Genomic DNA, 23,583 nt, shown 5'->3' with positions numbered 1-23,583 from the left:
TATTAGGGAGACAAGTAACTATGAGTTAGTTCCCAGACCTGAAAAAGAGCTCTGTGTAGCTTGAAAGATTGTCTCAATCACCAACAGAAGATGGTCCAATAAAAGATTAATCCACCTTGTCTCTCTAATGTTTTTCTTGGTTTCAAGTTGACAGTATTCCTTGATATTTAGCGAAAACTAGAATTGTGTATCCAAAATTCTGAATCCCACATAAGTTTAGTAATTGTGTCACCTATGTATTATTTATCCTACACCCAGTGTCACTAGAAAATGTCAGAAAGCTAGACCCAAACATACTAAAGATTTTGTCCCAGAAAAATTGGGGAAAAATGTGAACTTTTTTTCCTGTAAGCTAACCAGTTTTTGTTTAACCAAATATTTCACACGTTCCTTGAACTGCCCTGTAGTTTAATTTGCTTTGCTAATGCCTGTAAGTAAATAAAACCTCTTTTTTATGAGTATCCTGACCTTAATCTTTTTAAATATTCAATTCAGACTACTCTTGTGTCTATATAGATGATGTCTCATTTTAATTTTCTTTCTGCATATATATTGACATATGTTTTCTTTCAGTCTATTTGCTCTAGAGTGAAACTTCCATTGCCATCTGTGTGCATTATTTAGGGTAGTATATGTCATTTAATTCTTGAGAAACATGAGACCCAGAACTTTCTGGAAACCAATGATTTTTGCCCAGGGCTGTATTTTTGGTTTCTCATAGAACCAACTGTGTAAAGTTTCTGATGCTCTTAGTGAAAAGGCCATTAACTTTAGAAAAACAAAATGTTTAGGTTTTTTTGCTTTGTTTTGATCATTTTCTTTGATCAGTCAATGCTTTCATGTGAGGTGAACAGAAAAATTAGTTTTCTGTAAATATCTTCTTCTCCCCACGTGTGAATGGTAGCTTCAGATGGAGTCAGTATTCAAAGCAAAACATGAGTGACTGAACACCTAATGATATACAGTAATTGACACTTCTGCCTTTTGATTTCAGGGAAGCTGCTCGAGAATGCCGTAGAAAGAAGAAAGAATATGTTAAATGTCTGGAAAATCGAGTTGCGGTCCTGGAAAATCAAAACAAAACTCTAATTGAAGAGCTAAAAACTTTGAAAGATCTTTACTGCCATAAAAATGTGTAAGAAAAGGAGACACAACTTTTTGTGGACTGTCTAAATTTCCATGGGGAATTTTTTTATACCGAATTTTTTAAAATTAAATGAAAGGTCAAAAATGAAACTTTTCTACCTAGATTTCACAACTTAAAGACTATAAAGATTTTATTTACAACATGTTAGTGACAAACTACAAAAAGGAAACAAGAAAACCTCAACAAAACTGCTGGCAGAACTGGAAACATCATTCAAATCAAGGTTACATCGGCAATAAAAGGACATGCACATTTTATCAGACAAGTGATTTGAATTTCCTGAACTACAAATTAATTTGGTAACAGCAGTAATATTTTATTACAGTTAAAATGTGGATGAGATGGAATCCTTGCCATTAGTTGAAAATTATTAGCAACATATATAACCAGTATAGGTTTTAATTTCTTTTGTTTTATGATCCTTATCTTTTCTTTTGGTTATTTGTATGTAAATATTTTTATTTCAACCTGTAAATTCTAACTTACAGGTGTAGAAGATAAAGAGAAGCTAATACTTTGCTAAAAGTATAAATTATGTTTACTTTTCTCAGCTGGCAATCTGTTTAAAGGTGGGGTGGTTTTTTGTTTTGGTTTGGGTTTTTTTGCAAAATGTTTGCTGTGTTCATCAAAGTTGGAGAGGTTTTGCAAGAAGGCAATGGGAAAATTATTTTTCAGGCCTAATGCTGAAAGATGTCGAAGGCACATGAATAAGATGTTGACTTCTTAAGAGTATTCAACACATTCAGTTACTTTAAACCAACAGTTTGGTAGAATGGGTATAGCTGAACAAAAGTTGTCAGAGAATGCTTTTTAAATAGTTTTGTTCGTGGTTACTGGGTGTGATAAACTATAATTGAAAAATAAATTGTGTGCTGATTATATATACATGCATTGCTTATTCTGTTTGGAGATCATACTATGCTTAATTAAAAAGTTTACAGACCAAAAAAAGACACAGTAAAATAAAAAGCTAAAGATACATACCAAAGGGTTTAATACAGTTCTAATAGAGGGTTTATAAATTAAAAAAATAAAAGTGCACAATTACCAGACTAATTTTGTAAGGTAGGCAATATTTTGTGAAGTAATGGCATCTTTGTAAGAAAATACTCTATTGAAAATAGTTAATGGCTGGTATATTTTTATAAGTAAACTATTACCTTTACAAATTCTAAAATGGAGTTTATATGCATATTTTAACAGTTTATACAGTTCCTTTTAGTAAACAAATAGATATTTTGTGTCTCAGATTATTGATTATATATATTTTTATGGGTTAGCACAAAGTAAAATTAGATTCTCTTTGGAGTAGAAAATATTTGAATTACTTTTGTCTTTGTAAGCAACTGACCTTAAAAAATAAATCGTAAGGAATATTGTTGGGAAAAAGAAACAGATTAGCATTTTTTTTTCCATATTCAGTAAAAACTGCACATGTGCTTGAATTTACTGCAAAAATACTATCAGGGATCCTAGTATGTATCATTTTGACTTGTTTCTTTCAAGTAAAAGATAAAGGATGTTTGACATGATCAGGACTCTTGAATATAAATAAAATATTATGTGACCATGGTTATTGCATGAACAGTGAATATGCTATTTTCTGTAGTTAGGATTGGATCCTGCTTCCATTATTTCAGTGGGAATTGTGCCATGATCTATGTTACTAAAATGTGGTAAGGCCATCAGTGAGTTGTGCTAGCTCAGTCCTGAATGAAATTTAAAAATGTATTTGCTCCCCTTGTATGTTGTTTATATAAGGTCTATCAACATTTATTTTATTAGTCTACTATATATATATTGCGCTTCCTACCAAGCAGTCAGACTCTGAATTCCACAACTGAGTTGTTAGTGGGTTAGATAAATATTTTGTATTTGTAAAGTTTAATATAACATATGTGGCTATTATGGGACATTGTTTGCTATATAGTTGCTTTAAATAGAACTGAAATATACATTAGAATTCCTACTCATGTCAAAAATCTTTATGAAATGTTTAAAATGCATTTGTTGCCCAGCACTAGAAAAACTTGCATGCTTGGCGCTCAACCCTGCTTGGGTAAAGACGACATCCTAGGAGGTTCTGAGTGCCTCAAAACTTCCATTAAGGTCAGTGGGAGTTCAGGATAATGAGCACCTCAATAGGGCTGGGCTCTTTGGTCAAACTCTGCCACTGAATATGTATGCACTACTCTCAATAACTTCAAAGGGAGACAGACTTGGGTCTGCAGGCAGACTCGGACTGTCAATATTGAAGCTTTAATCATGGCTTTCCTGTAAATGAAACTAACTTGAAACTCTTCTTTGTGGTATTTTGCTCCCAACTCTGTGCCATTGCTGTTCTTTTTAAAATTTCTTCTTTTGTGATAAAGGATTTTTTTTAAATGAAACAACTGGCAAGTATCATTACAGTACAAAAAATGGTAGCTGATTCCTGCTCTGTTTTGCAGCTGAATGACTTTTATTATTGCCAGAGAGAAAAACATCAGTCAATTTTATTCTATTGATGTAGTGTTTGGGAAGCAGCAGCACAGGTATATTCTTTATCGTGGAAGTATGAAGTGGTCATATTGGTTTGTTCCTTGAGCGATTACTTTTCAGGAGGAACTTAATTTGGAAAGAGTGTAACACTGAATACTATTGGTCTGGTTACCTCAATAGCTACATACTTCATATTAATTGTAAAGACTTGTTGAAACAAATAGGTGCTTGCAACTCTTGACCTCAGTAATAAAGACCCCAAAATACAATTCTAATGTTCCTCATTTATTGAATCACAACTTATTTAGTTAAAGGGCTGCTGTTGGTAACTTTGGTCCAAAATTTAATCAGTCTTAAAATCATGATGTAGAGAGTTTCTTCTGTGGTCCAGCTTTTTTTTTTTTTTTTATAACAAACCTCAACAGCTATCTAAAACTAGAAAATACTGTATGCTCTGCTGTTAGTGATCCAGAAGAGGGAGCACAAGTTAACTGTAACAATCCCCTTCTATCTGTAAACACTCGACCTACTGTTGTTAAAAATCAACGCCTATAATTACTGTAACTGAAAGAGATTGGAAAAAAGAAATTATTTTTGTTTTCTGTATACTTTTTGCATAGTTCCTGTCACAGATACTGCAATCCCATGCAGTATCTTTGGGGACCACTGTATTGAATTTATGAATGGTTTTGTCTTACTGTGTTCTACTCCATGGGGGAGGGTTATCACAGCTCCTCCAGGAACTAAAAACAGTGGAGGGTAATTACCCTGGGGATTGTAAGCAACTCCAGAGAACCACCGCCCCATGGGGTGTTTGGATATACTGATTAAAACTGGGCTTTCCAGAGAGATACTCAAAGAAAGAAATGGCTTTTGTATAAAAAGCTGAGTTTGAACTGACTCAGGGCCTTCACTTTGATTCAGCAAACAGAACCTTCTGTGTAAACGAGGCCACAACCCTCATGGAGGAGCTGGAAAGACTGGCTTACAATGGCCCCATAAAACTGATGGGTGACCTTTGGTAAGGTTTTAACATACATACAGGAACTATTATCGGTTTGTACACATTTTCTCTGTATGCTCTTTTGTTCTTACAATAAATGTACTCTGCTGAGAAAGAGCTGTGTAGTACCTGGTAAAAATGCTGTCACTGTCCTCCGAGAGAAGGCACAGCCCAGGTGCTGGCCTTTAGGCAGACTGACTTGCTGGGAATATCACAGTAGATGATGGGAGTTTGCAGCCCTAAACCCCCCAATAAGAAGGGGGCAGGACAAGGGTCCCTGCCCAGAAATAGCTGACAGCTGGAGACCTGATTGGGCATGCTTGGAGTGGACCACACAGAGGGGGAAACAGGTGAAGTTCCCTTGAAGTCAGACTGTTCCCACTGCAGAGTCTGTTAAACATTTCCCCGTTTGTGTCAGTCTGAGAGAACAAAACAGAAAAGTATGATTGTAAAATCACAAACACTTTTAGGGGACTTGGACATATGTATTTACCTGAAACTACTTTTAACAATTATTAGCTAGATTTCAAGTTGATGGGAGTGTCCTTTTAACCCAAAACCGTTTCTATAGAACTCTACTGACAGACTATTCTGGTGCACAAACATGCCAGGACATGAAATAGTTAAATTGTTTTTTCCACAAACAAAACAAAATCTGTATCTATCTGGGTGGAAAATACATTTTATTTTAAAGATCCTAAGATGTTACAATATTGAAAAATCACTTACATGACAATGTCCCTTTAAGCCTAGAATAGAATACACATTATGATTTGCTTAAATTATAAATTTTCTGCTTTACCTTAACAAACAAGGGACTGCTATGCTGTGCCAGCCAACCACTGTAATGCACATTTTCTTTAATGGTCCTTTATTTAATGAACAACAACTATAACCTTATAACAACATTCTATAAAACAGGGTGGTTTTCATCATGCTTGTAAAGTTCAAGCCCCACAGAATATACTAATGCAATTGTACAGTATCTTTCTCTATTGTGCATAGTTTTTACTTATGATACCTGTGATAATAGTTCAAAAAATGCTTTATTACAGGCTGTGTACATAGGTGAGTTATCTAGATAAAAGAAAAAAAACATGCCTTTTACTAAACAAGTAGCATTTACACACATTCATTAAGGATACTTATTCATAAAAATCATGAGTGGCTGCCTGTTCATGCAGAGTTCAAGTGGCAATCTCAGAGAGGCCTCTGAAGTCTCTAGTACAACCAAATGATGTATGTGTCCACCCCACAGTCAAGAGAATCAGAGCAAGTGTAATGCTCAGGGTCCTGGTGGCTTTGCTAGCCAGCAAAAGACGAGCTTTTATCCACCTTTTATATCGAGACACACGTACATAGATCCCAGGAAGTTTGGGTCGGCCACATCCAAATCCAAAACTGGTAATCCCTATCAGATAATATTTGCTGGTATCTAGGTGATAGCACACTAATGGTCCACCGCTATCTCCCTAACAAGAAAAAAATGACACCCCCCTGCATAGTTATTTCTAGTATCTTGAAATTCTAAGGCACAGACATTAGAATTAAGATTATAATTATCTACCTTTTACTAATGGTAAAAAGAAAACATTTATATCCAAAATATATGGATGAATCACGTTAAGTTTGCATCTGGTAACCTTAACCAGGCCAGACTATCATACCTACAGTAGGTTTCTTATAGTCTCTATTACTAAAGTTGTTAAACATTTATCTCCTCCACCAGTCCACATTCTAGCATTCAGATCACCCTAAAGCTACATATCTACAAATTAATAACTGGATTTAAATTCAGTTATCTATCTAAATTTTGCATATATGCAAATAAGTGCTCTGTTCCACTGTATAAACAGTAATGGCTCATAATCTGCCTATCAATTCCCAAATCACCTGTTCAAAGGAAGATTGTTGAAGAAGATAGATAGGATGGTAGACAGAATATTTGTGAATACACTGTCATCTTTATAGTAAATAAACTACTTGTCTTTCATATTAATGGGCCCAATATCTACACTCTAAGGCCCAAACCTTGAAGTCCTTTTGCAAGTTAACCTTTGACTTGAATACTGATTGTAAAACTAGCATGAATCAAATCAAGTTAAATGCACCTTCTTCATTGAAGCAGTAAATAAGACCATTCTTCAGCCTCTACCATATGTGGTACGTCTTATTACTTATATGTTCCTTTGATTGTTAAGTTTTACTATTAATGTCTTCCAGGTCCATTGTATCGGTTATGGCATGAATTGAATCGTAATCTGTGCTATGGAGAGGTACTGTCATTGTACAAAGTTGCATGCTGTGTATTCCATATGGAGAGCGGGTTACATAACGCTTGCAGTGTAAACAGACCAGTACAGTAAGTATCCTCTATAAGACTAAGACTTTTCAGCTTGGAAAAGAGACAACTAAGGGGGGATATGATAGAGATCTATAAAATCATGACTGGTGTGGAGAATGTAAATAAATAGGGCCCTACCAAATTCACAACTGTGAAAAACACATCATAGACTGTGAAATCTGGTCTTTTGTGTACTTTTACCCTATACTATACAGATTTCACAGAGGAGACCAGCATTGCTCAAACTGGTGGTCCCAAACCAAAAATGGGGCTTGGGGGGTCTCAAGGCTATTGTAGGGGGGTTGAGATATTGCCACCTTTACTTCTGCGTTGCCTTTAGAGCTGGGTGGCTGGAAAGTGGCGGCTGCTGTCCGAGAGCCCAGCTCTGAAGGCAGCGCCACAGCAGTAAAGGTAGCAGTACCGTATGATGCCATCCTTATTTCTGCACTGCTTCTTGCAGCTGGGGGAGGTTCCTGGAGGTGGGTCTGACCCGGCCCCGGGAGAGACCCCTCCAGGTGAAAAGGAAGTCCCGTCCAGGACCAGCAGCAGGAGCCTGACATATGATAGCAGCCCTCAGCCAGGGTGCCCCTAGGCCTGCCCCTCCCTGGCTCTGGGCCCAGCGCCCCGGTGCTCAGGAGTTAAAGGCGGCTTGGGCTGGCTGTGTGTGTGTTGGGGGAGAGGTGACCATGGAAACCCCCCCAACCACGGCACCCTGGGCCACCATAAGGCTAGCCCCCCCCAAAGTGAGGATTCCCCCCCATACCATGCCATCCTCACTTCTGCACTGGCAGTAGTGTTGCCTTCAGAGCCGAGCGCCCAGCCAGCAGCCGCAGATCTCTGGTGCCCAGCTCTGAAGACAGTGCCAGCACAGAAGTAAGGGTGGCAATACCACGACACCCCCATCCCCCCATGACCTCCTTTTAGGTTCTGACCCCCATGGTTACAACACCGTGAAATTTCACATTTAAGTATCTGAAACCATTAAATTTATGATTTTTAAAATCCTATGACCGTGAAATTGACCAAAATCAACCGTGAATTTGGTAGGGCCCTATAAATAAGGAAGTGTTATTTACTTTTTCTTATAACACAAGAACTAGGGGTCACCAAATGAAATGAATAGGCAGCTGGTTTAAAACAAACAAAAGGAAGTATTTCTTCACAAAACGCACACTCAACCTGTGAACCAGGGGGGTAGGCAACCTATGGCACGCGTGCGGAAGGCGGCACGCAGGCTGATTTTCAGTGGCACTCACACTGCCCAGGTCCTGGCCACCGGTCCAGGGGGCTCTGCATTTTAATTTAATTTTAAATGAAGCTTCTTAAACATTTTAAAAACCTTATTTACTTTACATTCAACAATAGTTTACTTATATATTGTAGGCTTATAGAAAGAGACCTTCTAAAAACGTTAAAATATATTACTGGCACGCAAAACCTTAAATTACAGTGAATAAATGAAGACTCGGCACACCACTTCTGAAAGGTTGCCGATCCCTGCTGTGAACTCTTTGCCAGCGGATGTTGTGAAGGCCAAGACTATAACAGGGTTCAAAAAAGAACTAGATAAGTTCATGGAGGATAAGTCCATCAATGGCTATTAGCCAGGATGGGCAGGGATGCAAAACCATGCTCTGAAGTGTCCCTAGCCTCTCTGCCAGAAGCTGGGAATGGGTGATGGGATGGATCACTTGATGATTACCTGTTCTGTTCATTCCCTCTGAAGCGCCTGGCATTGGCCACTGTTGGAAAACAGGATACTGGGCTAGATGGATCTCTGGTCTGACCCAGTATGGCCGTTCTTATTATATAATACTAATGAGGAGTCTTGGTGACTCCACAATTGAATGGAACTCCAACAGCTTATCATCAGACCACAAGATGTAATAATAGCCTTATTTGCTTATTTGTTGCTTTAGTGCATAGTTTTGAAGTTAGTAAATGGTGTAAGAGATTTCAATAGAATCTCTTAGTAAAGAGTAGGGGAAGTTAGAAATACTTAATTTTCTTGTAATAATGATATTTAATAGTGTTATGACTTGGTTTTAGCAGCACTAAGAAATGCTAGAGAGACAAGGTGGGGGAGGGAATATCTTTTATTGCATCAACTTCTGTTGGTGACACAGCTGAGCTTTTGAGCTACACAAAGTTCTTCATCTAAGAGCTCTGAGTAGCTCGAAAGCTTGTCTCTCTTACCAACAGAAGTTGTCCCAATAAAAGATATTACCTCACCCACCTTGTCTCACTAATATCCTGCGATCAACACGGCTACAACACTGCATACAATTATGAAATTTTATCAGTTTGATGCCAAAATCATAGTATTAAAACTTCGAAACATCAGGGCAATACCGTTGTGAAAATCACCACTACAGACATAGTACACACCAATTAATTATAAACAATGGTAAATTAGAAAGAAATTAATATATATAGGGTTCTGGTGACTTAACAGTGAATCTTAGATGTTCATTTTACTAGTAACTTTTGTCTCATTTCCTCCTTTCCCTATTGCCTTTGCTGTATTTCATCTTTATTCTCTAAGACACATTGACTAAACGGGGGCCCATATATGCATAGGGCCAGATTTTCAAAAGAGCTCAACACCTAGCAGCTTCTATTCTTCTCAATGAGGGGGGGTGATGAAGGTTGGTGGGGTGAAGATTCTCCATTGATCTCAATGGGAGATGCTGAGTACTTCTGAAAATCTCGCGACTAAACCACTTTGCTCACCAACATGTATAGGTATTTCTTGTCAAACACGAAGCATGGACTTATATTAAATGCACAGATTTAGTGTGGATGTACACTACATAGACACACTATATTTATATAATATAAATATATGCACAGTTTGGGCATATATATATATACACATATAAATAATACCTTTTGTATTTTATTGTAATCTTTGTGTCAAGCATTGCATAAATAAACAATTTGTCTTGTTTTTGTTCTTCCTTCTTTCTGTCAACTTGGTCTTTCCTTCTACTGTGTATCACTGTTTTTAAATTCAGATTATTTTTCTCTAAAATCATCATTCTTTCCTCTTGTTTCTCTGATACCTTTCTCTCTTCTGACTTGACCTTTGTTTTCTGTTTATTATTCCTACTGTATTAATGCCCAAATCCTGGTCCCAATGAAGCCAATGAGAGTTTTGACTTCAAATTTCCGTGGCAGCAGGCTAGGACAGTACATTTACCAATAGAAAATTCCAGTCTTACCTGACAGCTATCGATACCTCCAGATTCAAAGCCAGCACAAAACATATTATTATTAACCATTCCTTCATACCATTCAAAACCATTACAAATATCAGAAGGAATAATGTCTACTTGAGCTTCTTGTAATATAGGTGAGCCTTCACCTGTAATGGAACATAGAAGATGAAACATTTTGCTACTACAATTGTAGCATTTTTGTGCACATATTTTTCAGTTCAGTGGGACTACTCATGCTGAAAATTAAGAACATGTGACAATTTGGGGAATCTGTCTATGCAGAGTTTATGAATACTATTTGGCTTTAAGAAACTGCTTTATCATTGAATGTCTGTGTACCATTTGTATCAAGGCTGTGTCACATATCTCCCAGACCAGGCACAATGGAGGAGAGTCTTTAAATCGTGATGGTTGCCCATTCAAATGGGCCAATGGGCTGCCTGAAGCTAGGCAAACCAGTTTTCTCTAACTTCTCTGCAGGGGCCTGGGGTCTGAAGGAGTGGAATTTCCCCAAAAGCAGAACAAAAAGAAAAGGTTTTAGCGATGGGTTTTAGAAAAAACAGAGACTCAGAGTGAACTAACGTGAGGCAGGGAATGGTGTACAGGTGTTCTATTGTTTAGTCTGGATCTATATAGTTCTTGTCTTGTGCTATCTAATGTGTCTATTTGCTTCCACTATCATGTCCCTGAAGAGGTAAACTGTAAGCCAGAGTTTCCTACAAGGTGGAACTCTGGAAAAGAGTGTGCTATGCTACTGGGGAGTCTGGGGGAGATGCAGTTAGACCGGGCGTTCAGCTCAGAAGCGATGTGAGACAGAGGATCTATACCCTACGTGTGGGCCTGGATTCTGCTGAGTCTCAGGAAGTTTAAAAGCATATGGGCCTGGAATCCAAAGACAGTAGCCTGGTGTGTCCAGCAGGGGGATTTTTACCATGGCTGTGACAACATGCGTAAGTCATTGCAGGATCGGGGTGGAGGTGTTGTTTGACACATCTGCCTTTCTGATTCTGAAGAAACTTGTGAGATACTAGTACTTAGACCTGAACACTTTCAAAGTGCAGGGGCCATGTTGTGTCCCACAGGCTCATCTGACCCCAGATGCCCTTGTATCTTCCCTTAGGGAGACAGCTCCACTAGAAAAGTTACTACCTGTGCATACTGAGTCTGTGCTCCCTGGTGTTTAGACAGGAGAGGAGAGAATCCTGTGCAGACCGGCCAGCCCCACTACTCATTTGGAGACCTACATAGCCTCAATCTTTCTATATCTAATTTACTGTTGCTAAGTATAACGTTTTTTTCTAAGTGCTAATGTCTGGGAACTGAAACGAGAATCGAAAAGTCAAGTTCAGTTCTTCCTTCTATTACATTATCCCTGGACTAAAGACTACAGGCCAAACTATGCCCTCGGTTACACTTGTTCAGCCCCAGGTTGCCTTCAGTGGGGGTATAACTGAATTTGACTTGCAGAATGATTTCCTGGTGATGTACATGGAAATCTGAACACAGCTTGACTTTCAGACCTTTTTGTGAGTTTGAGCTGCTGATGGGTAGAAAAAATAACTTTTTACTTGTAAACTGAAAATTGTATATGAAAACACTGAACACAATTTCACAATGTTAGCAGAACTGCACTTTAAGCAATCAAGTTTTGTGCTAAACAGAGCTGATTCCTTTAAGAGGGCTCAGTTGCACTGAAAAATACTCTGTTCTCTTCATTTTGACTTTTTACCAAAACAAAACAAAAAAAAAATCATTCCTAATCCTAATAAACTGAGGCCCATAGGTAGAGTTTTAATGGTATTGTTTTTCCAGGTAATAACACTTTCATGCTTCATCAAATTCTTTCTTTCTCTGGATAAAATGAAGGCAGTAGGAATACATCATGGTTTTTGTAATTAAAAGGAGGTTGCATTTGGAATAAAGCCAAGGAGAGCATGAATGGCAGCAGTATCTAGGAAAGAGATGCCAGAAAGATGGTTTCAAAAAAGCTACCCTTGAAGCTCAAAACAAAACCACATCATTTAAATAATGCCTTCACAGCAAGTAAGCTTGCATTACTTGAAATCAGCTATTTCTTGGATCACCAGTTAGTTTAATAAAAAAAAAAACAAAACAAGCAAATATTTACCTTTCTCTGAAATACTTCCCCAACCACTTATGAAGCACTTTGTTCGGTTGTTGATGTTTAGATGAATGTGAACAAAGGGTAAGCAGATGGGCTGAATATAGTCATTGTAGCTTACAGATTTATATAGTTTAAATAATGCAATATCATTTTCAAACGTCTCTATCCGGTATTCTGAATGGACAATAATCTCTCTAACACTATGTTTCACAGTATGTCTCTCAGGTCTGGAAATATCATGAAGGCCAATCACAACCTTCCAGTAGTATGGATCCCTAAAAGAGAATCAACAATTCATTTCTTACATCTGTAATACAATAAATAAATTACTTGTTTGCATTCTTTAAAATCTGTTTTGTTTTGTTGGCAGCTTATGCACATTTGACAACATGCTTTAAAAATCCCATATTAAATATTTTGGGGACAAGTTCATGATAGAGATAGCCGAACTGAGAACACAGATTGCCTCATATTTGGCACGGCAAATCCAGATCAATATTTTCAATTCATATTCAGATTTGGCTGCCCAGCTATGCCTGTGGAGCTCAGCAGTGAGTTGTTTAGGAGAAAAGATACAAACATATATTTTTATAGAAATGTTGAATGCTTAGTGAAAGAAGCATGGAATCGTGACAGTAAAAGAAACAATAGTGGAAACAAGATCTTGAATAAAGAAGTCTAGAGGTGAGATTCTAAGAGGTGCAGCTCAGTACTCACAGCCAGGGAGAAGCAAAAGTGGCACTAAGCTATCTTTGCACCTTCTAGATTCTGGGCTGCTCTGGGGCTGGAGAGATATGCATTGTAACTTAAGATAGCTCTGGGGGCCTGTCTAAGGATGTGTCAGTAGATTAATAAGCCTCTTTTGAGGCGTTTATTACTGTACTGTAAAATGAAAGTTTAGCCTCTGATAGTCTTTTAGTATTTTCTAAATAAAGGTTTTACAACCTAGTAGAATAAAAGAGATGAAGTAGTGCTTACTTTAGAAAAACTGAAAAATCCCCTGCAAGGTTTGCTACCCAAATATTGCAACATTTTGCTAGTGCAGTATAAGGTTACTGAACAGTAAAGCTGATTGGGAAAAAAATATTCCTGTAAAAAATTAAAACTTTTAGTAACAAACCTGAAAAATCTTGTCAGAAAACCTCAGTCCACTCCTAAGCCTGCCCTCTGTGTTGGCACTGTTGATGTGGAGCCTCCAGCCCCAGCCAGGCTGGGGATGCAGAGACCTCCAAACACAATTACTCTAGCTACTGACCCTCTGGTAGAGGGCAACTGAGGGCCTTAAGTTGCGCAGAATGTCTTAGGTGGTTCCTCTGAGCCAGAGTGGATGCCAACACTAGGGAATATTGGGACACAGGAGTCAGGTGTTCAGTGCTCAGTAATTGTTCTACAATCTTAGAACCCAATCCATGCAAGTCTGGCAAAACTCCCACTGATTTCCATAGTGTAGTATCTGGTCCTCCATTTTGCTCAAGGATAATGCTGATATGATTTAAAATGATGCTATGGGAGTTACAGGTGATGCATTTCTAGTCAATTATACCTTTCTCGCACTTAAGTTAACGGAGTATTAGAGTATGAGAATTTAATACATACATTTGTCGTCTAACACAATGCGCTGCTGTCAGCACTGAATACTCATTAACTAAAGATCCACCGCACAGATGTTTAAATCCTACACCATATTGGTAAACTTGGAGACTAACTTGCCACGGCCATGCTCCGAGCTGTGCATCATGTCCACCTACGATCCGAGGTCCTGATATCATATCCACCAGTACCCGCTCTCCACAGGCTATAAAACAAAACACAATCAGTTAAATTGTTCAGATTGCAATATGAAGATTTTGTGCATTTCTAGTGTTTTCTGCATGGGTTTTACAAAAGGTTTACCAATGTTATTACAACTATTTTTTGCATTCCCATTTAGAGCCCTGATTCAGCAAAGTGCTTGTGTGTGCGCTTAAGTCCATCACTTCATCTATGTTTAAGTGCTTTGCTGAATAGGGATCACTTTAAGCAAGTGGTTGAAGATAATTATGTGCTCAAGTGCGTTGCTGAATCAGGGACTAACTGCCTTTAAGATATGTACAGAAAGTTGCACAAAAGTATGTATTGTAGTGGTGTCTTATATGATATTGTGCGCTTATAATGTGACTGTACCAACAATTAATTAAAAAGTATTAATAAAAATAGTGCAAACTCTTCTTTAAAGCTATGCAAGAAATTTGAAATTATTTCAAAGTGAAAAGTTTGTGACTTTTAACATTATACTTTGTATTGATGTCCAAGGTCTTCAAAGAACTTTACAAAGGGTGGATAGTATTATCTGAGGTGGGGTAAACAACATAATACAGCAGGTCAGCAGCAAAACTGGCAACAGAATCCACCTTATCTGCATTTCCAGTTCCCTACTCTAAACACGACATTCCTGCCTTCTGTACTCACAGTATTTACTCTGGTGATGAAGCATTTGATCATGTATTCGGAGTTAGCTTCAAGCTTGGCCTACGGAGTCAGCTACCCAGGATACCTATCTATCTTAGGTATTTATGTGGTCCCCATGACCGTTGTATCTGAGCGCCGTAATGAATTTAGCATCACAACACCCATGAGATAGGGAAGCACTATTATCCCCATTTTACAGCTAGTCTTTGTGTCTCAGCTCCCTAAGTGACTTGTGGATCACACATGAAGCTTGTGACACAGCAGGGAATTTAACCTAGGACTTGAATGGCCCAGGCTAGCACCCTAACCACTAAACCACCCTTCTTTTCCATACAGATACCAAATGTAAAAAGCATAGGTCCTGGAACCAGGGGGTTAGGGATGCGGCAACACCCCCTGGCTTGAAGTGTTTGTTATCATATACATGGTTTACAGTTTAGTTCAATGGCTCTCAGCACCCTACTATACAAATTGTTCCAACACCACTGAATGTAAGGGGCTATCAGCATATGTTGGGATTCCCTCCGAGACCTTTTCAACTCAGCTTATTGAGAATACTTTGTCTGGTTCTGGGAGAACACTTCATCCAGATCACTGGGATCCAAAACACACAGTTTGACTCTGGATTTCATCATTCAGGTTCCTTTATTTGGCATGCAGCAAAGCTTGGCTGAGTTGATCAGCAACTTAACCTCCCAATTATGCCTCTGATCACGTAGGCACTGCTTGAGGGGACTTGACGAGTGCTGAAGTGCTTTTCCGAATCATGTGAAATACTTTCGACATACCATCTCCTACTTGAACCATGTATCAGAGGGGTAGCCGTGTTAGTCTGAATCTGTAAAAAGCAACAGAGGGTCCTGTGGCACCTTTAAGACTAACAGATGTATTGGGAGCATAAGCTTTCGTGGGTAAGAACCTCACTTCTTCAGGTGCAAGACTTGAGGTTCTTACCCACGAAAGCTTATGCTCCCATACTTCTGTTAGTCTTAAAGGTGCCACGGGACCCTCTGTTGCTTTTTACTTGAACCATGGTACTCTCGTGACCCAGCCGCATACTTGGGCCGAGGGGCGAATACTTTATGGCCCGATGCCTTTGCACCCGTATTGCTCTGGCACCAGAGCGACGTGACGCAGCACTAGGGAGGTGGGTGCAGCAAGAAACCCACCAGCCCTGGACCGCACGGGGCCAAGCGTGGGCACGAGCTGTGAGTCCGTGACAGGGAGCGGGAGCCTAGGCCCTTCCAGCACGTGCCCTGCCCTTGCTCTGTGATTCATGGGTTGTGTCAAGTGTGCACTGGAGATACAGGGGACGGTTGTCGCACAGACTCATGGGCCATGACATTCTCGGGGGGGGGGGGCGAAAGTCCTCTCTGCGCAAGCGCCGTCGTGTCGCACCAAAGAGCAATGGGAAATTTGGTTCCAACGGCGGGCAGCGCGGGCGCGCGCCGCGCGGGTCCCGGGGCCTGAGGCACCGCCCGCCCACGCCGCTGCGACGCCACCCGGCCTCCCGCAACTCCCAGCGGCGGAGCCTTACTGCTCGTGGAGCTCCACGGGGCCAGGCTCCCGGGGCCGCCGCCCGCTCGCAGCAGCACCACCACCAGGGCGGCGGCCCAGAGACTCGGCCACATCGTCCTGGGAGCGAACAAAATGGCGGCCGGTTCTCGCCCAACGGTTATTCCCCGGGCGCCGGCGCGCGGCTGCTGGCCACGTGACCAGGGAAAGGCGCCATGCCCTGGTCGCGTGCTGCGGCGGTGGCGGCCATGTGGCCGGGGGGGGCGCGCGGGGCGGGGCGGGGCGGGGGGAGGAGCAGCCCTGAGGAGATGTCAGGCCCGGTCTGAGAAAGGGGGAGGGGCAGGCTCATCTCTGGGGGGGAGGAGGGGACTGAGTGTGGGGCCGGGGGGGGAGACGGTGTGAGGCAGGCAGGGTGGGCTTGGAGGAGAGGAGTGGACAATAGGATCGGGCCTGGGGCACAGTTTGGGGAAGGAGGGGTTGAGTCTGTAGGGGGAGAACAGGGGGAGACGATATGGGGGGGGGCTGTCTAGGGGGACAAAAGGAGGAGGTGCAGGGTTTGGTGGAAAGGGGAACAGGTGCAACAGTGGTGATGGCTTGGGAGAAAGCAGGTCTCTGGGGAAGGGTGGTGTGAGGGAATGGGGGTTGCCTTAGCAATTGGATGCAACAGTTAATTGATTTCTGTGGATTGGGGGCGGGGGCAGGAGAGGAAGAGACAGGTGTAATTCTCCAGTAACAAAACCAAACCACACACTTTTTAAGTGTGAAAATTCCATGTTTTAATTTAATTTCTCCGAGCAATTGTTTCCATCAACTACTACTCTAGTGACTTTTTTCCCCTTTGAGAAACCATATGGTTCTATCATAGAATAACATTGCTACGGGACCACAACTTTTTTGAACAAAACACACCAACATTTTTCTTTGCAAAGATATACCTACTGCTGAGAGGAATAAGGATTTCAGTCATTCGTGCATCACAAGAACTGGGCAGAGTAGCTACAGGTTAGTGTTTATCAGTAATGTTCTCAGTAATTGTAGGAGAGCAAAAAGTCTTAACAGAGATCAAGATTGTGAGACACATGCTGCCAGAGCCCTGCACCATTTGTAGGGGTTTCAGTGATTATTCTCCCATACAAATACTAAGCAAGGCTTCCTGTTTTGCCTATAAGATCTGCTGCAATCATAATACAAAGGTACTGTTGCTGCAGATGGGGGTGAAATCTTGGCCCCACTGAAGTCAGTGGAAAAAACACCATTGACTTTGTTAGGGCTAGGATTTCACCCAAGGAGAAATTGTATCCTTTAGACCTCAGTTTTGTCAGCTTTGATTCACAGTATAATTTCTGACTCATTTGACTGGTTGGGTAATGAACAATATAAAAATATCACACAAAGTGGTAGACTTTGACACAGGCTTAAAAAATCTTCCAACATTCCAGTGCAGTAGCAAAGTTATAGTTAAATTGATTATACTACCACCTCAGCTATCTGAATGGCATGAGATGTATTAAAATAGCTTGATAACTGTTACGAAAAGAGCAGGGAATGGTTAATATTAGAGAACGTTGCATCCTCTAGCCAATAAATTTTTGCAGCTGAGTGGAGGTTATATGTTGTTAGGGTCAAGTACCTACCTACTATCCTATGGTGAGTAAAAGCAAACTACTAGTGCAAAACCAAGGCAGGAGAGAAAGGAGCAGGGCTAGCAAGATAGAGGGTGGAAATAAAGATGTAACTTTATAGAAAGCAATTCCCACCACAAGCTTTATTTTCACTCTTGTTTCACAATTGCCATTGGTGGTGAAAATAAACTAATGATTATCTGAAGGAACTTGCCAAGATAAAACGGCATACTTAGGAAGATATTTCCCTGAATAGTTAGAGAATAAGTATTCTTGGCCAGATGTTTATGTGATATCTCCCACTATTGTGTTACCAGGGCAGTTCCACTGGTGATAACTGCTGTGGAAGCAGTAGTTTTCACCAGTATTTTTGCCTCTGTATTAGACTTGCTTTCAAAAGGTTTGGATGAGACAGATTGTGGTAAAAATGCTAGTGCCCTATCTACACTAATGTACCTCTTTATTGCTGTAAGAGGGGCAGTGCAACAGTGAGATAGACCTCTCAAAAAAGGCTAGTATAGACACAGCCTCTCCAAGACAATGTTTTCCGCAACGTCCTTGTTGATAATGAAACTTACAAAGGCAGCTGACTGAACAGCTATGGCTCTTAACAAGCATCTTAATTGTTAATTAGCCAGTTATTGGGGTAACCGGTTTTATGAATGAATGTTGTTTCATTCATAACACTTTACTTATGAAGTTACATTAATAAAGTAAACAACTAAAAACAATTTCATTCATGAGTCCTACATTGTTCCCCTTTTGACCCTTCAATCCAGGGGTATTGAATGGGTCACACTTTATGTAATTGTTTTAAGGCAGAACCAACATAACAGTTAGGATTACTAATAGGACAATGATGGGATGAAAAATTATATTTAGAACTGCTGACCAGGTGGGCTGCTCCTACAACACTTTGCCCCTTTATTTATGATTATTACAGCAGTTGTTGTTATTGTAGGGCACAGGTGATCTGTTGCAAACAAACCAAACAATCATAAAACCATTACAATAATTGGGTACATTGACAAACAAGATGAGGTCCAGGTTTGATGCTGCAATAGCCATCAAACAATAAAAGTCACTGAGGTCAGGACCTTCTTAAGCACACACAACAAATAAGATTTTGTAGGAGTACCACAGTTGTCATGCAAGGTTAAGCTGATTTGGACTTAAACTAACATTTAGTTGCTAAAATGTTGCAGAATTTTCTATTTTTAACAGTTGTTCTCAAGAGGTTTCTGGGGACCTGAAAGATGGGGCCCTACAATCATGGGCCAAGGTTTTACAGGTTATGGGGGCCGAAGAACTACCCTTTAGGGCTTGGGGAAGTAGAACCAGAGTGCATAGAGGAAAGTGTGGAATTAACAATATAAGCAAATGTAACTAACAATGCAAATGTATTAATAACAAAAATTAACAACAAAATGACTATTAGAGAACCTAACAAAAAATAAACCTGATGCACTGGGGACCAAAATCCTTTGGACACAAGTGGTGATTGATAAGTTGGATGGACATGGGGGAAGTAGAGAGAGGAAAAGACATTTGCCCTGTCTAGTGTAGTATCCCCTCTTTTTCTGGACCCAATGCTAGCACAGGACACCACTAGAGACAGACACAGAACATGCAACACAGAACACTGAACACAGACTTTGTCATGACACTATAACCATGGGATTTTATAACTCTTCAGCTGGTACCAGCTCTCCTGATGTTCTGGTTCAGAGCCTGAAAGATAGAAGCTTGGAACAAATTAGCACAGTGCTTTCACCATAGCAGAACCTGCTTAGTCTCTGCCACAGTGTGTTTGGTACTTGGGGCTGCACAAATGCTAATTAAGTGGTGCATTTCTTGTGAGTGTAAATCCTCCCTTTCTCTCAGTAAAAGGGCGTTAACACTCCATCTAGAAAAAAATTTCTGTTTTAAGATCTCCAGCCATTTTGCCATGGCCTGGAGATCTGAGGCAGAAGCAGGCACTGTTGTTAACTGTTTCAATGGCATTTTGGCCCTGGGAGGAGGAATTTACCCAAATATCCCCCTTCCCAATCTCCAGAGGGGTCCCAAAGGTCTTCCCCCTTCTGGGGTCTCAAATGTTTCTTCTCCTGATGTTACTGCTGCTGTAAGATTTGAGAGTGCTGTTTTAACTCTCTGTACCCAACCTGTTTTCCAGTTTCTCTATCTGTTGCTTGCCTGGGCCCGATCCTGCTTTTTCCAATAAACAGTTCCTTTCCATGGGCACAAGCCTTGTTCCACTACCAATTTAGCAAGGAGGGTGGGCTTTCCAACTAGCCCCCACCCTTCCTGGTCCCGTTCCTTAAACATTTTCTTCAAAATTGTGAAATTACCACAAAATTACTTACAAAAAAACAAAACAAAACAAACAAACCACACTACACTGCCCAAACTCCTATATCCTTCAGAGTTTGGTTTAACAGAACAAGATCTGTATCTTATGTTTTTAACCCACTCTGGGCCAGAGGGGGAGACGCTAAGCCTCCCTCTGTATTACTCGGTCTGCTACCACCGAGGGTTCATACACCAATTATACAAATCCTTCCCCGGATCAGAGTGAGAAAGACTAAGTTCTCCTCTTTAGCTCAGTCTTGCTACGGCTGAGGGTGTATGTACCTCTATAACACAATTTAAACCTAAACTCCTATATCCTTCAGAATTTGGTTAATCCTTCCCCGGATCAGAGTGAGAAACACTAAGTTCTCCTCTTTAGCTCAGTCATGCTACAGCTGAGGGTGTATGTACCTCTATAACACAATTTAAACCTAAACTTCTATATCCTTCAGAGTTTGGTTAATTAACTGAAAGTTTATGCTCTTTTTCCTATAGTGCCAGGCTTGCTAAAGCTGGCGGTGTGCACACCAGTTTTATAATAACTGTGGATTCTATGCTTGCTCCCCCTTTCGCATTCTCCACCAATAATGTTGTCCCACAAACTTATACAGGATCATTTTAGGGGTCAAGACAAAGATGCCACATTTATTATGATAACAATTTGATTTATGACCAATAACTAATATCTTAATCCTTATACACACATTATACCTAATACCTATACACACACACACACATCCATCAGATGTTCTGCAGCTGCTGCATAGTTACCAGTCCTGCTTGAGTCTGTGGCTTGAGTTTGCAGCTTGGGTTCGTAGCTTGTGGCGGTAACTGGCCAGGAAAGCCGGGCACAAGGACGAGCTGGGTCTCTGTTGGGCGTGCACTGATGCCCTTCCATGTTGGCAGCAGAATGTTACCCTCCTCCAAAGTTTTCCATCTCACCCATCCTTTTTGTAGGCTTTAGTTTGAATCCAGAGTCTATAGGTCTTGCTGTGTCACGCTGCCTCTGGGTTTGGTGATTGATCACCCGTCAATTGCAGACATGACTTTCAGCCTGGGACCGGGCTTTGATCTTCCTTCTATTGTACCTTTTCTTTTTAGGGTGGATTCTTCTTACTTTGTTAGGGCTCTTGTCTGCATCTTCAGCCGTTGGTGTTTGAACTCTATTTAATCAGTACAGGCTGGGGCTGGAGGTTGATTTCATCATCCATACATACCTCATTCACACATCTAAACTAAACTAATAAGATTACAGCAGGGTTTGCAAAAATGAAGGTTGCAGCAAGCCCTTACAAAATGGAGTAAGCGTTTTAAAATGGGGGTTAAATTACAATATGGCAAACAGTGAACAGAAGTTACAATATAGACAAGTATAATGGATGGCAAACAGTGAACAGAAGTTACACTGTAGGCAAGTGTAATAAATGGTGAACAGCAATTACAATACTGAAACAAGTATCAGAGGGGTAGCCGTGTTAGTCTGAGTCTGTAAAAAGCAACAGAGGGTCCTGTGGCACCTTTAAGGCTTGCATCTGAAGAAGTGAGGTTCTTACCCACGAAAGCTTATGCTCCCTATACAGTGCAAGTCTCAGTGATTTAAGCAGGAATTGGATTGATAGTGAAACTTACAAAGGCAGCTGACTGAACAGCTATGGCTCTTAACAAGCATCTTAATTGTTAATTAGCCAGTTATTGGGGTAACCGGTTTTATGAATGAATGTTGTTTCATTCATAAAACTTTACTTATGAAGTTACATTAATAAAGTAAACAATTAAAAACAATTTCATTCATGAGTCCTACAATAAAACTAAGAAGAAGGATTTTCCTTTTTTTTTTTTTAGTGTCCGCCATGCACAGTGGAAGGGACAATGGTATGAAACACGTGGCCCAGGCAGAATTCTGTTGTACTTCCATTCAAACTGGAACTTAATATGTCTCAAATTATAGTAATTTACCTGCACACAACCTCCTACCCATAGAATGTTTATGTCTAAAGACGTCTAGATACTGGGTTTGTTCCTCATGGGATTGACTTCTGAATCAGAAATTTAACGTGACAGAAGTATAGTCATGTTAGTATTACTTGTACTGAGATCTCAGGATTAATGTATGTCTTGCTCTTTGCTTAAGAGTGACCATTAATTACATGTGAGTAAATTAACTATAGTAACTCCTCGCTTAACGTTGTAGTTATGTTCCTGAAAAATGCTACTTCAAGTGAAACGATGCTAAGCGAATCCAATTTCCACATAAGAATTAATGTAAATCAGGGGAGGAGGGTTAGGTTCCAGGGAAATTTTTTTCGCCAGACAAAAGACTATATTTTATATATATACACAGTATAAGTTTTAAACAATTTAATACTGTACCCAGCAATGATGATTGTGAAGCTTGGTTGAGGTGATGGAGTCAGAAGGTGGGCTATTTCCCAAGGAATGCCTTACTGCTAAATGATGAACTAGCACTTGGCTGAGCCCTCAAGGGTTAACAAGTTGTTAATGTAGCCTCACACTCTACAAGGCAGCACGAATGGAGGGAGGAGACACAGCATGGCAGAGAGAGAGAGAGAGACTTGCATTGCCCCTTTAAGTATGCTGACCCCACTCTAAATACACTGTCTTTTTAAGTAGATCAGCAAGTTGAGACAGCAGCTGCTGCTGCCAGCAAGTTCCCTCCATCCAGAGTCCTGTGGTGTGTCCCCCTCTCCCCCATGCTCTGTGGAGATAGGGTACCGGAGTGGGGAGAGGGGGACACCCTGACATTAGTACCCCTCTTCTTCTCCCCCCCACCCCTGCACAGCAAGCAGGAGGCTCCTGGGAGGAACTCCAAGGCAGAGGGGCAGGAGCAGCACAGGGCAGTGGGGGGAGAGACAGCTGAACTACCTGGCAATTGATAGCCTGCTGGGCGGCTGCTGCACAGGGTACTTAGGGGAGCTGATGGGGGGCTGCCGGTCGACCCTGGTTTCAAGCCCCCAACAGGTAGCTCCAACAGGCTGCTCTTTCTGCAAGCAGTGAACAAAGCAGGTGGCTGCCAAACAACGTTATAAGGGAGCACTGTGCAACTTTAAATGAGCATGTTCTCTAATTGATCAGCAACGAACAACACAACGTTAAGTGAGGAGTTACTGTAGATGATTTGTACAGAAGCAAACAGGGCCGGCTTTAGCAAGAGCGGGGCCCGATTCCTGGGGGCGGGGCTTGCTGCAAGCCCCGCCCCCAGGAATCGAGCCGCGCTCTGGCCGGGGTTGCCGGGCTTGGGTCCGACCTGGAGCCGCGCCGCGGGAGCGGGCCGGACCCGACCTGAGCCCCGGGGGCCGGGCCGGGGCGC

The 23,583-nt window shown here is 40.9% G+C and overlaps 2 protein-coding genes across 6 annotated transcripts in view; one reads left to right on the top strand and one right to left on the bottom strand.

Moving 5' to 3' along the window:
• The window catches only part of ATF1 (activating transcription factor 1), a 31,480-nt gene extending 29,790 nt beyond the window's left edge, over window positions 1-1,690 (top strand). For all 5 annotated transcript variants that reach the window (XM_026659578.2, XM_026659579.2, XM_026659580.2 and 2 more), the window contains one exon: window positions 995-1,690. In XM_026659578.2, coding sequence (XP_026515363.1) covers window positions 995-1,139 — 145 coding nt within the window. In that variant the 3' untranslated portion in view covers window positions 1,140-1,690. The remainder of the gene's footprint in view (window positions 1-994) is intronic.
• Window positions 1,691-5,818: 4,128 nt separating this feature from the next.
• Window positions 5,819-15,576, bottom strand: TMPRSS12 (transmembrane serine protease 12). Its single transcript, XM_024214772.1, has 5 exons — window positions 15,558-15,576; window positions 13,918-14,116; window positions 12,325-12,596; window positions 10,200-10,342; window positions 5,819-6,103 (listed from the first exon to the last, which is right to left on the bottom strand). The coding sequence occupies exons 1-5, from the start codon at window positions 15,574-15,576 to the stop codon at window positions 5,819-5,821; spliced, it is 918 nt and encodes a 305-aa protein (XP_024070540.1).
• Between the last annotated feature and the right edge of the window lie 8,007 nt (window positions 15,577-23,583).

Source organism: Terrapene carolina, unplaced genomic scaffold, assembly GCF_002925995.2.
Source record: "Terrapene carolina triunguis isolate 2854851 unplaced genomic scaffold, T_m_triunguis-2.0 Scaffold641, whole genome shotgun sequence".
NCBI lineage: Eukaryota > Metazoa > Chordata > Testudines > Emydidae > Terrapene > Terrapene triunguis.
The sequence above is the reverse complement of the archived record's forward strand: the minus strand, read 5'-3'. Positions and strand labels throughout refer to the sequence as shown.